Source organism: Maylandia zebra, linkage group LG3 (genome assembly GCF_041146795.1).
Source record: "Maylandia zebra isolate NMK-2024a linkage group LG3, Mzebra_GT3a, whole genome shotgun sequence".
Taxonomy (NCBI): Eukaryota; Metazoa; Chordata; class Actinopteri; order Cichliformes; family Cichlidae; genus Maylandia; species Maylandia zebra.
Genome location: NC_135169.1, coordinates 44,768,101 through 44,782,472, shown reverse-complemented (window position 1 = coordinate 44,782,472; position 14,372 = coordinate 44,768,101). Strand labels below are relative to the sequence as shown.

General features: G+C 39.3%; 1 protein-coding gene across 2 annotated transcripts in view; it reads left to right on the top strand.

The window, feature by feature from the left end:
* The first annotated feature begins 6,778 nt into the window (after positions 1 to 6,778).
* Positions 6,779 to 14,372, top strand: part of dnah2 (dynein, axonemal, heavy chain 2) — a 62,718-nt gene continuing 55,124 nt past the window's right edge. Inside the window, exons 1-11 of one of the 2 annotated variants that reach the window (XM_012925011.3) lie at positions 6,779 to 6,982; positions 7,192 to 7,265; positions 7,387 to 7,551; positions 7,733 to 7,967; positions 8,724 to 8,834; positions 9,266 to 9,504; positions 9,728 to 9,919; positions 10,891 to 11,048; positions 13,046 to 13,133; positions 13,606 to 13,811; positions 14,194 to 14,323. In XM_012925011.3, the coding sequence (XP_012780465.3) occupies positions 7,233 to 7,265; positions 7,387 to 7,551; positions 7,733 to 7,967; positions 8,724 to 8,834; positions 9,266 to 9,504; positions 9,728 to 9,919; positions 10,891 to 11,048; positions 13,046 to 13,133; positions 13,606 to 13,811; positions 14,194 to 14,323 (1,557 nt within the window). In that variant the 5' untranslated portion in view covers positions 6,779 to 6,982; positions 7,192 to 7,232. Of the gene's footprint in view, positions 7,029 to 7,191; positions 7,266 to 7,386; positions 7,552 to 7,732; positions 7,968 to 8,723; positions 8,835 to 9,265; positions 9,505 to 9,727; positions 9,920 to 10,890; positions 11,049 to 13,045; positions 13,134 to 13,605; positions 13,812 to 14,193; positions 14,324 to 14,372 lie in introns of both variants that reach the window. The other variant, XM_076881919.1, reaches the window with a different exon arrangement.

Sequence of the window (14,372 nt, the reverse complement as noted above, 5' to 3'; positions counted from 1 at the left end):
TTGACCTCCGTGTCTGTCATAGATTTCTGAGCTAGACAAGCTCAAACATGACACATAAACTTCACATTTTACTTCATCTCTACCACCCAGACCAGCAAATTTGAAATGCCCAGATAACTTTAGGTTATTTGCTCATGCTGTGTTGCATTTGTCAGAACCAAAAAAGACAGCCCATAACCATAACAAAATGTACACAGAAGCATGAATACTTAAACTCAGAATGGTCCTAACAAAAGTATCTCCAGAGCAAAAAGTTTCTACCTGCCCCCTTAAGCGTGTGTAAACCAAAATAAATGAATATGACCCTCATATCATACTTTAAAAACAGCATCTTTCCTTAGAATAAGTTTGCACAGACTGGTTTGAAAAACAGTTCATGATAAAAAACTTTGCAACATGAAGGAAACTATGAGTTATTGCCACACGCAAGATTAGATGGAATGCCATGTAAACAGTAGATAAGCTAATGGTGAAACCCAGCGAATGATACAGTGGAGTAGTGATTTTAGTTGTGATGGTGATGACTCAATGGAATTAATGCACGGCTGATGTTTCCTTGTCAGTAATCTGCTCTAAAGCACAAATAAAGGCTTAACTCAAGCAGAAAGGTCATTTCATACCCTGTCAGAGTAAAGGCCAATTAGACTAATGGATAGTGACAATCTCACTCAGATACATGAGACTGAAGCCTTCTTATGGCCTTTGTTGAAATGTCTTTCTCACCACTTCTATATTTACCACTTTAGTCTACACTCTGCTGAAGAACTGTTTCGCTTGCCCTTGGCATGCTGTCTCGCATTTCGAAATCAGTCGCTTAGGATCCTCGTCTTGATGCCTCCCAGGTGAGTGAGAGTCTGCTCAGTCTGCACCTATGTGTGGAGAATCCCAGGGATCCACTGGACTATCTCATAGCAGAGGTCCCTAATAAGGTCTTGTCACAGATGACTGGAACGGACGTCTTCAATAACTTGAATCGAGAGCGGACTTAAAAGCAAGGATCACACAGCACTCACAGTAAAGGTCTGTAATCACAGTTTTGATCAATGAAGCAGGGGTCACACACAAGTAAACAGCAACAACAAAACAACAAAAGGAGCACGCAAAAGGCAGGGTCAAAGTCCCAGATCCAAAAATCAAACACAGACGCTTAGAGGGTACAGGCTGAAAACAGGATGCAGAAACAAAAGGGCAGAAGTAGAACCAAAATCAATTCAACAGATGAGTAATTTCAAAATAAAAGAGGAAGTGATTATTTACAATCAGTTTATTTACGATCCACGGGAGTCATGTGATGCTGTGATAAAGCAGCCCTACTTTAAGAGAGCCTGTGCCACACTGTTTATTCAATATGGGCAAAACGTTACCTGATGCTATAAAGTGTCTTCTCGAGGCAGTTAACAGAGCTCAAATGTGAAAACTAGAATTATGAACAGCACCTTTAACCTCAACCTACGCAATAATAAAGGTGCTACCATTTATTTCAAAGCACGCTGCTTTGCTTCAGATAAATTAAAGTACGTGTTTGGGTTCAGACGTAAAACCCATTTGTTTTTTTGAGGAAGGACACAGCTGCACTTGGAGCTGACAGAGGCCATTTCGTCTCCTTGCAGAAGCTCCTCACGGCCGCAGAGTGCCAGCACCACCAAGTGGCTCCTCGGAGCATTTCATCCTGGAAAATATAGACACAGCGGCACCCTGATCAACAGTGACAGGAACACTTAGTCCTTGCTTTTTTTTTTGTCTTTTCTTTTTTTTCATTTAATCACTTACACAAATACACACAGGCACTCGTGTCCACTCGTTTCATGTCCAACATTTCTAACCAGCCACTCTCAGATGATTTAAGACTGGGTCCATTCTAGTGGCAGAGCAGATAAAATGCAATTTCTCATTTACAGAACTGCAGTCTGCAGTGTGTTTGCACTTGATCCAGCTGTCAAGATGTGATTAAAGCGTTGAGTGTACTGCGCAGTTTTATCTGTAACATGCTAAGAATACCCAACAAGAGCGCGAATGTGGCAAATGATTATTAGTTTGCAGCTCAACACAGTTCAGTTTTATTTAGAAAAGCACCAAATCACAACAACAATCACCTAAAGGAGATTTATATCGTAAGATAAAGACGCTATAGAGAAAACCCTGACAATAAAACAACCCACTTTGAGTAAGCACTGGGCAACAGTGGGAAGGAAAAACTCCCTTGTAACAGGAAGAAACCTCCAACCCAACAGGACTCAGGGAAAGGCAGCCAACTGGTGTGACTGCATGAAAAAATAAAAGTTTTAATTACTTAGGATGTATTTGTTTAATAATTTTAGTATTCTACACGTTTTTGCAATGTACATTTTATTAAAAGAAATGGAATAATAAAAAGAACTGAAGATCCTTCAGATGAAAAGATGTTTTTATGGGGGTTTTTAATAGGTGTGATTTACTTTTGAGTTGCTCAATTTGCAGTGGATTTGCTGTTGCTTGGGTCTCAGTGTGTTGATAAGGGTTGCTTGCTGTTTTTTTCCTGGCAAGTCTTCCTGTGGGTGTGTGAGTGTTGTCAAGGCAGACAACATCGGTAATCTATTTGCGAACGCGTCTCTGAAAACAGCTAACAGAGCGGCACAGACCATCAGTCCTGTTGCTTCTTTAACATTTTTTTTTCATTATTCTTAAAAAAGCAAAAAATAAATCACTGTGCAATTTCAGAAGATCCAGATTAGACAGGGCGACAGCAAAATTTCCACTTTAAGTGGGGGTTATGATGACAGATTGTCAACTGAAACTGTGTTTGCGGGTCTTTTTTTTTTCGTCTCCTGTGGAGCTGAAGAAAATGGCCAAAGGCTTAGCGGTGATGTCATGCAGTTTTCAAAAGTCCTTTCGCTGCATTTGTCAAACTTAGAGGTGATGTCATTCAGTTTGGAAGAGTCCTTTCACTGCATCTGTGAAACTCAGGAAGCACTACGGTGCCAGGCCCACACACACAAACATGCACAGTACACACATGCCAGCAACATCATCCTCTCAGCCTATATTTTTCAAGGCTACTGCTACTGCTTTTATGTCCTCATTCATTCTTTCCCAACATATAATTATCAATTTATGCCGCTTCTTCAGTTTCTCCCTGAAGTGTTTGTGTCAATAATATCGAAACAGCTGCTCTTTGGAGAATGAGCCTTGAATAAAACAAACAATTTTGGGTGGAAAAAGTCACGATGAAAGCTACATTTACAAGTAAATCTTTTGTTTTTTTACATTTTTAACATTAGTTACCTGATCAGTGTTTTATTACCAAATTCAGGCTGCTAATCAGTGTTTGTTATTCACATAAATAGAGTTATTCTTTAATACGATCTCCTCCTTGTATACTGTTCTGTGGGATTTTGATCTGCTGTGATTTCTTCTCCATTCAGCCAAACAAACAGCTGCCTGTCTTTGTACTGAATCACTGGTCTGTTATTAAAGGTATATTTATCCATCACTCTGCGTGGCTGCACAGATAGAAACTCATTGTTCCCATCACTCACACACACACAGAGTGATGGATCTCTGGCTTCATTATCACTGGACCTCTCTTTACAGTGGGGAGAGAGAGTGCAGGGTGCCGTCAGCCCGGGTCAAGGGGCTGGAAAAGATTCTCACTATAAAGGGAGAGAGAGAGTGTGTGTGTGTGTGTGTGTGTGTGTGTGTGTGTGTGTGTGTGTGTGTGTGTGTGTGTGTGTGTGTGTGTGTGTGTGTTGACCGAGCAGGGGTTGGTCAGGGGAGTATGCGTTTAAATTCATGGGTCAGATTTTTTCCTGGCTACGCATGTACAAGAAAGCATACATTCAGATGTGTGTTTGTTTGAGTTGCACCTACCTGTGTATACTTTTGAGTCCCTGTTCAGCGGAGCGCACCTCAACCCTCTGCGGCTGAACAAAGCCAGTGTCTGTGAACAAATCGCAGAGTAATAAGCAAAGTAAACCTTCCAAGGCCTGCTCACTTTCCTAAAAAGGCCCTGAGCTCATTGTACTACATGCGCATCGCTCTGCATGTATGTGTGCTGTCTTCACTGAAATACTGAATTGTTATCAAGATTGCTGCTACCCAGTTGAGCTTCTCTATTAAACTGACCAATTGTAAGCTAGAAAACTCTTTTTTTCCCGTTATCATTTTTAAATTTCTTCATATCTGTGCTGCTCTGCACTCACGTCTTTTCTCATTTTTCAAACTAATGCTGTATATTTTCTGGCCTTATCTGATGTAAACTGATGTAAACAGCCCCCTATTTATCCTCCCATCCCTCACTTCTCCAGCCCTCCTTGTCCTGGCAGCCTGTCATTAGATCTGAGCTCACAGACTCATGGCTTTAATTGTGGCCTGCCTCTCTGCGTCTCTGGCAATTTTCTAGCTGGGTTCTACACAAGGGTGTAGTGTGTGTGCGTGTTTAGTGTTCATATGACACATCCACTGTAGGTTCGGTCTGTATGGCAGGCATAGGGGCTTTCATCTGCCTAATCCACACGTATGCATTTGTTTCCATCTGTCAGCGACTCCCTACAACCTCAGTGAAGGCTGGACATTTATCCAGGGTTGGGCTGGCAGACATAATTGACCAGGGAAACAGGATCAGCTCTGTTACTGGTCATTTTTTATATATATGAGGCACAGAGGGATGCTTTCATTTGTTAATGGCTCGGGTTTAATATTACCTAGACACACCAGGGTCTGAAATTGTAAATGCATTAAGAATTTGAAGTTTTTTGAGTGGCACATTTCTATTCTGAGCAAGCCCCGAGTGGAAGTTAAGCAATTATCTGATGGTTAATACTGCAGCTCTTACATGTGTAAAATTTAGTGCATGTTGTAGCAGAAACTAGAAATAGCCCAGTAGTTATATTAAAATGCTGGCAGGCTAACCTGTGATGTCTACTGTTAGATTCTAGCACATAGGTAGGTGCTTGGGGGATTCTGGCCATGCCAAAAGTTCTAAGTAAGTTGCAGTTTCACATAAAGGGTAAAGTCAAGGGCAAGGAGAGTATTTACAAGCCTGATTGATTTGAGAACAAAAGTATTCAGCACACAACCAGCTGTGGTGCCCCTGAAGGGTAGCAGTATGAGTCATTTGTCCCCTGTATTGCCCAAAGTAAGTACAAGTTTGTATAACTGAAGAGCGTGAGCACATGGTTATTTCCTGGAAGAGGCGGTATTTACCAATGCAGACATGACAAATTCACAAAACTATCTGCATAAAAGCTTAATTCATTCATTTCTGGTCTGCACTAATTACATCTCTCCGTGACTTCATAGGCTCATGTTCGGATAGAAATGTGACAAATACCCAGGTTAGCACACGTGCAAACGATTCAGTTAATCAAGTTGAAGTAATTAATTTTATACAAAGAGGTCTTTTTCCCAAACTGAAGGAGGCAGTGACTGAAGGAGAAACTAACCTATTCAAACAAATGAATTCTAATGACGCTTCAGAGACAAGATGTTTGGAGTTGTTCATTCGGGTGAGAGACGAAGAGAAAGCCCAGACTTCCCCACTGGAAAGGACTGAAAGGGAGGAAAATAAAAACAAGAGAAGGGATCCTGAAGAAAGTAAGCTGGGAGGATGAATAATCCTGTAATGAGAGGAGTCTGAGTTCAAGGTTGTATTCAGATTTAAGGATTGTCGCCCTCAAAGACCAAACACAGGCTTCCTTTGCCTCATATCAGACAAAGCTTATTGTGACTGTGCACATACAGTCCATTGTTCAGTGGTGAAAGGTGTATGGGGCACATTCGACAGTATGTAGAATTTAAATGAAGTCAGGCTTATTCCAAATTTGAACTATTGTTCTTTACTGTGGACTTCATTAAGGTCTAAGTAAGTTTCAAATCTAAGAGAAAAAAATAAGTGTTTAACAATATACAAATACTAAACATTCTGCAGCTAATATGCCTTACATAAAGTGACGTTATTGTTAGAAATCTTTTTCACTTTTAAATCGTATATAATCTTCTTAATCTCACTATCGCTACAACATCAGTACACCTTCACCCATGTAAATTTTGTCACTTTTTTACTCTCTTATATTACACTACACAAGTTTTTAGTATGAGCAGATCACTTGGACTTTGTTCCTAAAAACAGAAATATTCTGTTAATCCGTGGAAAAGGTTTGTTTATTCATTTACTGGCTCATTCATTCATACTGGTTCATACTGGTTTGTCAATAAATTATGCATTCCAGAAATTTAACAGAATACCTAAGGCGAAACAATAAATAAATAAAATCTCATCTTCGGTCATTGAGTAGTTTATCTTTTACTTACTTCATTTATTCTTAAGGAGAAAATACAGTCAAAGTCCAGTATGTACATCTTCCTTCTCTGAACTTTTATTTTACAAAATCATGTTGTTGGTCGGATTTGACGCCATATTTTCCACCAATGAGGTAGAAAAACACATATTAGTAATTAAACGATTCAAGGTTTTATTTCATTTAGGCACAGAATTAATATGATTACCAACACCTGTGTGCACGTTTACTATATATAAACAATAAAGCTCTTGAATCTTGAATATATGAAAGCGCCCATGTGCACTGGCAATACGCTTCTGATCATACAGGATGTAGAAAAAATTACAAATTTTACAATTACAAAATAAATCTTCCAACAACCCCAGAAAAACGCATTTGTAGTTGTATATACTGTGGAAGGAAAAAACAAAAACAGTATTGCCAACAATATCGCTCACGTGTCTGCCGCGCGCAGCCCCAGTACACGTGGGTTCCCCTGGCAACCAAAGGTTTCCAAGGTGACGAGCACACACATGGTTCACTGTAAAGGGACAAGAAGGACCAGATAGACGAACATTTGTGTAATTACCGATTTAAGTTCGGTCACAATGACCTCACGGAAATGTTTTGGTGTGTTTTTTTTACCGGGTTACAGCTGTCATGTCGGAGGGTTTAAATAGAAAGGTGAAGTAAATATTTTTGCTGCCGAAGACTTCTCTCCAAAGGTAACGACGTCGCTAAAACTTTACCAACTGCCTAAACTAGTATGTGGTAAGCTAGTCTGTAACACTCATGCTACAGTAACTTAATCATAATGGTTTACTAAACTATATACATGTGTGTGTGCGTGTGTGTGTGTGTTTTAAACTTGATGCTTCAATTCACTGCTGCACTGTAGCCTGTGTCGTATATTCGTGTCCTTAATCTTTCACAGCCATAGAGAAAGAACAGAAAGCTTGACGGAAAAAAGAAGAAATGGAAGAGGAATACTCTAAGGCTATTCGTCAGGTGACTGTGATTTAGAAATTCAACTTTTTCTTCCACCTTAACGAGTTGTGGCAATTATTAATCAACTTTTCCTCCCCACTCCTCTACACATACTCATCCTTTCATCTCACTATCATCTAAGTTGTTCATCGACTGTGTGGCTATTTCTGGTGTAACCGAAGAATCATGGACAGAGGAGAATGAGAAAGCTGTGGATCAGTTCATTGAAGACGCCTCTATCACAACCATGGTAGTCTACCTGGACACCAAGGTTGGACTTCGGGTGGAGTACTCGATGCCCTTACTGGTACAACACTCTTTCCTCTCAGCATTGTGTATGGTGATTTATTTCAGTTGATTTTACTGGTCTTGTAATGTTTGAGGGGAAAATATAAAAGTGCCTAATGTTTTGTTTGTTAATTCTGTCGCCCCCTTTGCCTTCTTTTTCTGTCTCTTTCACCACTGCATCTGAATATTTATCTTCATAGGGAGAGGTGGTAGGGCAGTTGTCCTATTTTGTCCGTGTGCCAGAAGCCATAATCACACTAGAAACGTTTGATACAGCCATACAGTTTGGCACGGTGCGAGGCAACCCCATCCAGAGGCTGCTTCAAGACATGACCTGTTTGCACGCCCCCCCAGTTGCCATTAGTGCCTACAGGGAGCAGAGCATCAAGGACAGCTATACCAAACACATGCACTTATATCTCGCCAGCCTTACAGGTGGGTAAATTTTTTTTTTTTAAAAAGAAACAGGCATTTCACTCTTTCAACACTTAGTCTCACATTATACGGTTTATTTGACTTCTTTCAAGTTATTTAGCTTTGCTTTTCGCACTATGATTTGTCATTGAGACTCTTTAGGGCTCATTAAAGAAGAGTCTACACAGGCAGTTTTGTCAACTTCCTTTGAAGTATTTTTCCTCATCTTACTTAACAGAAGTAGTTCTGCTTCTACAAATATGTCCCCCCCACCCCCACTTGTTTATGCTTCCAATCTGCAAATCCTTAATATAGGCAGTGAAAATCACACGTATCTTTTACTTCCGACTTTTTGCTGCTTTCCAGTTTGACTTTAGGCTTACATAGTATAATGTACGTTTGTACCAGTGCCTTGTACTCTTGATGATAAATACGGAAGGCAAGCTTAGCTTTTCTTGGATATGTCTCCCAATATTCCTGCAAAATCATTCAAGCTCAACCCCACTGGCTGGTGAGCATTGTTAAACAGAAGTGATTCAATCAAGCTCCCCTGTGACTGTGAATTGTCTATTTATAGTATGCATACAGTATTTCTTTAAATGGAGGGAAAGGTATTTTATGGGCCTCTGCGTGCAGATTGTGCTGTGTAACAGGACTATAGGTAGGAAGGATGAAAAGAATGGAACTTGTCAGATGACTTCAGTTGATGCCGTGAGTAGTTGATGGTCACATATGAGCATTACACATGTGGTGTAATTTTATTTTCTTTTTGAACAGATGATGTACATAGGAAGTTTGGGAACACTGTTCTCTACATCCCAATGGAAGGCCTGCAGTGCAGTGCTGAGGAGGCCAGCAAGGACAGGAAGCTGATACAGAGAATGGAAAGTAAGCTAGCGGCGCTATTTGTATGCATCTGCATGCAGCTGACAAGGGTTGCTTTTGGTTTCCATGTGTCTCTGAAGGGTATGGGTTAAAAGGCTCACACTTACAAATGTCTGTTCTCTGACTTTATACTGAAGACAACATTGAAACTGCACCATGAGCTTTCTGTCTCAGGCTCTCCAGTGATTTTATTTCATTCAAGGTCCATCTTACAAAATTTGCACCTGTTCATGTTTTTGGCTGCTTCTTTCTATTTCCATCATCTATGTTCAGAACTCTGTTGCATTCTCATATCCATGACATTTCTGTAGTCATGCTTAGTAGTTATAGCATAACTCCACTAGTTTATGTCTACTTATTATGTGTCTTTTCTATATTGTTTGTTCCTACCTTAATTTCCTGTGTCCTCCATTCACATGTTCTACATGTTTTAGTTGTAATGATCCACTGGACTGATCAAATCAAGGAGCTACTAAATGCGCAAGACATTGTGAACATGAGAGACAGCTGTGGTCCACTGCGGGAGATATCCTTCTGGAAGACTCGCTCTACCCAGCTGTTGAACATCAGCCGGCAGCTACAGAAGCCAGGGGTCAAGCACATCCAGAACATCCTCCAGGTTGCAAAGTCTCTGTATGTACAGCGCTTCTGTCAGCTGGCCCATGAAATACAGGTAAATCTGCGCAAAGTCAGCTTATAATAAAGATTTAATCCAAATAATGTCAACATTTTATTTACAAAACAAATAGCATCATAAGCACAAAGTGTTGTGCTTCGTATGTTGCAGTCTAGCTGGAAGGCCTCAATATGTGAACGTGAAAGCTTTGGTGAATGTGACTGAAATAATAGTAGTAATCATTCATTTCACCTTGACTTTGTGTGTGTGTTCTGCCCAGGATTGTTCTCTTCAGGCCCAGTCAAATCTGACCTTCTTGTCCATATTGAAGGAGCCTTGCGAAGAGCTTGAGCAGCTTAAACCAAGTCAAATTGCTTCCAAGTTTAAACACATTGTCAGTCTCATTCGAATCATCTGGATCAACTCCCCCCACTACAATACCAGTGAGAGGATCGTCAACTTCTTCCGCCAGGTACCTGAAATGTTAAACTCTCGCTAGATTTCAACATTAGACTTAAACCAGTGTCCTTTTCATGATACAGTTCATTTTATGGATTTTATTTTGACAGGTCAGTGCTCATTAACATAACACTTTCGGCTAATTTTTATCTATTATCTCTGGCTTGTACTGTGTAATATCCTAAATATCAAAATGAAAAACAGTGTTTATATAAAAGCTCTGGTACTTTCATTGTAGATTTGGTGGATTGTATCTAACTTGTCATACACTATATATCAAATGTGGAGTGCTCATACTGGTTGTTTTTCATCATAGCTACAATAGAAGCTATATAAACTATATCAGCTTTATTTAAATAAACCTAAAACTGAAGTCCATCTGTGGGCCAAGAGAATCACTTGAAAGGCAGCTGACTGTGTTATACATTGTTCTGTTATTTACTTATCACATATTTTCATTTTGTGATAAAATGTTTTTCTAGGAGCACCTTTTTAAGCTGTATTATTTTCTGTTGTTGTGCCTTCTTTTTCTCACATGCTGGTGCTCATCATCATCACCATCATCATCATCAGAGAGACCATGAGCACCCGTTTTGAATATGTAGACATCAGAGTTCTGATATCTAGCAAGTCAATGGACCAAATAAAATATCTGATCATTTTCATTGCACGACTTATTTTTACATTTAAAATGACAGCTCCACAAGCAGAGGGATAAATTATAATAATTATAAAATTATTATGTTTTGAGTTAGCATGCTTGCATTACTTTTTTTTTTTTTTTTTGCTCAGATTCACTTTGTCTGGTTAATATAATTCATATAATTTGTAAATCTTGAAGGCTGCAGGGTAATGACCTGTGACTGGGGTAATTTAACAAGTAGCAGACGGGCGATGCTTTCTTTGTTCTCCTTATAATAAGTTAATGAGAGCAAGAAAAAGCTCAGCTGCCAAATACTTAAAATATATGTCCCTGTGTTGCAGATGACTAATGAGATCATCCGTCTGTGCTCTCAAAGGATCTGTCTGGACAGGATTTTTGAAGGCTACGTGTTATCTAGCAAACAAATCCTCAGCGACTGCATGCAGTGTTGCCTGATCTGGAAGGAAGTTTACCTCCGTGCCTCAAAAATTCATCACAAGTAGGAGAAATTTTACATGCATAGAAATACAAAACAGAGTTTTCTTGATTGTTTTAAATTCCTAAATATGTTGTATATAGTTAGTCTGAACTTGAACCTAAATTCATATTTACTTAAATAAGTTCAGCCATGTTGGTTACAGTGATCATCACCTCAGATCTTCTTGTATTTTGTTCTCAACCTTGAAATAAAAGCTGAATTCCAAAAAGCTGGAGGAACATTTTGTAGTTAATTAGGTTAACGGATAACAGTCAGTCAGTAAAGTGATTGAGTATCTTAGAGAGGCAGTTTGGTGGTCAGAGGTTCATTCATTCATTCATTCATTCATTTATTTGTTCATTTTCAGGCACAACAAATACCTATATTGAACATAAAATACACAAAGAACAAAAAAACTATCAAATGTGAAACAGTTTCAGAATAATGTTTCTCCAGGTCAAACTGCAAAGACTTGGAATATCTTGCCAACTACATAATATAATCAAAAGATTCAGAGGATGTGGAAAAAAACTCTGTGCACAAAGGACAAGGCTAAAAATCAATATTAAGCCTGTGTCTTTGGGCACTTGGGGATCTGCATTAAAGAAAACAAACAAACAAAAAAACAGCAACATGCATGTTTCTGTCATGAAAATCACTACATAGAATCAGGAATGCTTCCAGAAATGACTGTATGTAAACACAGTTAACCATGCCATCCACAAGTGCAGATTAAAGCTCTACCGTGCAAAGAAGAAGCCACATGTGAACATGATGCAGAAATGCCATCTTCTCTGGGCCAAAGCTCATTTAAGATGGACTGAGGCAAAGTGGAAAACTGTTCTGTGGTCAGACGAATCCAAATTTAAAATTCTTTTTGGAAAGACACCACATCCCCTGCACTAAAGAGGAGAGAGGTATCATCTGGTTATCAGTGCTCAGTTCAAAAGCCTGATGGTGCGTGGTGCCTATGGAATTGGTAGCTTGCACATCTGGAAAGGCACCATCAGTGCTGAAAGGAATACACAAGTTTTAGAGCAGCATACATGCTCCCATCCAGATGGTGTCTTTGTCAGGGAAGGCCTCGCATATTTCAGTAAGACAAACCACATCCTGCATCTATTACAACATCGTGGCTTCGCAGTAGAAGTTCAGACCTTTCACCAACCAAAACGTTTGGCGCATCTTGAAAGAAAAATATGACAAAGAAGAACAAAGAAGATGTAGAGCAGCTAGAATCCTCTATCGGACATGAATGTCCAGCAGCTGTTCTCCTCAGTTCACAGATGCTTACAGACTGTTGTTAAAAGAAGAGGGGAGCTACACAGTGGCAAACATGACCCCATCCGAACTTTTTAGACACGTGTTGCTATCAAATTCAAAATGAATGTTGTTCTTTAAATGAAACACATTCTCAGTTTAAACATCTGTTATTCTGTTCTATTGTGATTAAAATGTAGATTTTTGAGATGTACAAGACCTTGAATACTGTTTTATTTACATTTTACACAGTTTCCAGACTTTTTCCATGAGTCCGTGAGTCGTTTGGTACCGAGCCGCAAGAGTTGAGGCTCAGGTGTGAAGTTTATGGTTTTCAGGGTTGTTATCGTTTTTTAGCACTATTTTTTTAATGTTTTTATCATTTACTCAGATTCCCTGGTTATTTTCCTGTGTGTTATGAATAAATCTTCTTTTTTTTGGTACCAGTACTGGTTTTATGTTGTTGTATTCATCTACGACACCTTAAAGGCCGGACCGTGGTGCAAAAAATGTTGGGGACCACTGATATATACAGTGTACTTTTTCTTTTTAAAGATTTCACAATTGATAAACTTCACTCGTCCTATTTATAACCTCTAAAGATATATTATAAAATGAAGAACCATTTCATTTAGTGTTGCCCACCAACCTCCAGTCATCCAAGCCCATTTTCTGCCTTTTTTTCTGTTTCTCTTTGCTCTCTTTGCTCCGTTGTTCTAGCCTTTTCCTTTATCTTTATCCTTTTTCATTCACATCAGGTATTCCCGAAAAGGCTGGGTCCTGGACAAAACAACGTTTATCGTGGTGATTGAGTCGTATGTTCAGAGGCTCAGAGACCTAATTGAGGTAAATATTTTCTCTCGGTAGCACAGAACAAGTAACACTGCATACTGAATCACAATTATCAGGTTAACCATCATGAGCAAAGGAACAATACTAAAAAGACATGTTTCAAAAAAAGAAAGGAAAAAATGGCACCCACCTTGTGCTATCCTACTCTTTCAGTAGCTCTTCTGTAGACAGAACTCTTCTATAAAAGCAGCTTGGGCTCCTGTAAAATGGAGACTAATGACAAAACACCCAGAACAAAAACTGAAAAGAAATTTTGTTTCTATTTAAATACAATTTCTTAAACAGTATTATAGTGACAGTTTGTTCATTTGTGTGAGTAGGGTGGCCTTTATTGTTGACAACTTTATAGGTAGTCTTATGAGTCAGCAGGTGATCACCTCCAATATAATTTCAGAAAATCCCTTGTGTGGGATAGATATATATGTTGTTTGATATGAGATTATTAGCTTCTCTTGTCTGCTCACAGATATGTGACTGCCAGCATCAGTTTGCCCGCTGGGAGGATGGTCAGCAGAGGGCTCTGCCATGCTTAGGTGGTTGCAAGGGACCAGGGTTTACTGGCACCCTCCTGAAGAATGAAAGCGACTTCCATCGCAGCCTGGAAAAACTACGCTCTGTTGACAAGGGCATACTTGATGTCAAGGATACCACATGGTGCAATGAATTCAACAGGTTAAGCTTTGTTTGTTTTAAAATAATCAAATGAATGTGGAATATAATAGTTTGAAAGGGTTTTTTCATGTTTATAAAATATAATTGTTGTTTGTGGGGAGCCACGGGCAGTTAAATAAAGGGAGCACCAGAACCTATGCAACCCAAATGAGTGGTTTGGCAGAAGGTGAACAAATATAAAAGCTGTTTTTCTGATCTTACCTCTGGATGCTCATTATGTTAATACATCCCTACACGATTTTAACTTCTCCTCTACATTAATGCGTCTCTGCGGATATCAGTGTTAGTATGCGTGTCTACACTTCTGTTAGCATGCTTTTGCTAAATTCATTAAGTATTTTGGCTTGTAGACATGTTTTGGTGTGTGTATGCATGTGTACAGGTTTTGTGCGTTTGTAAAAGATCTGGAGATGAAGATTCAGGGCCTGATTGGTTCAGTGTTTACGACAGGGAACACAGTTGAGGAAGGAATTCGGCTCCTTGACGTCTTTACGCCTTTGTTCGCTCGCAAGGTACGCTTTCACAAAGACATTCACAGAAACAGTTACACAAGTTTTATCA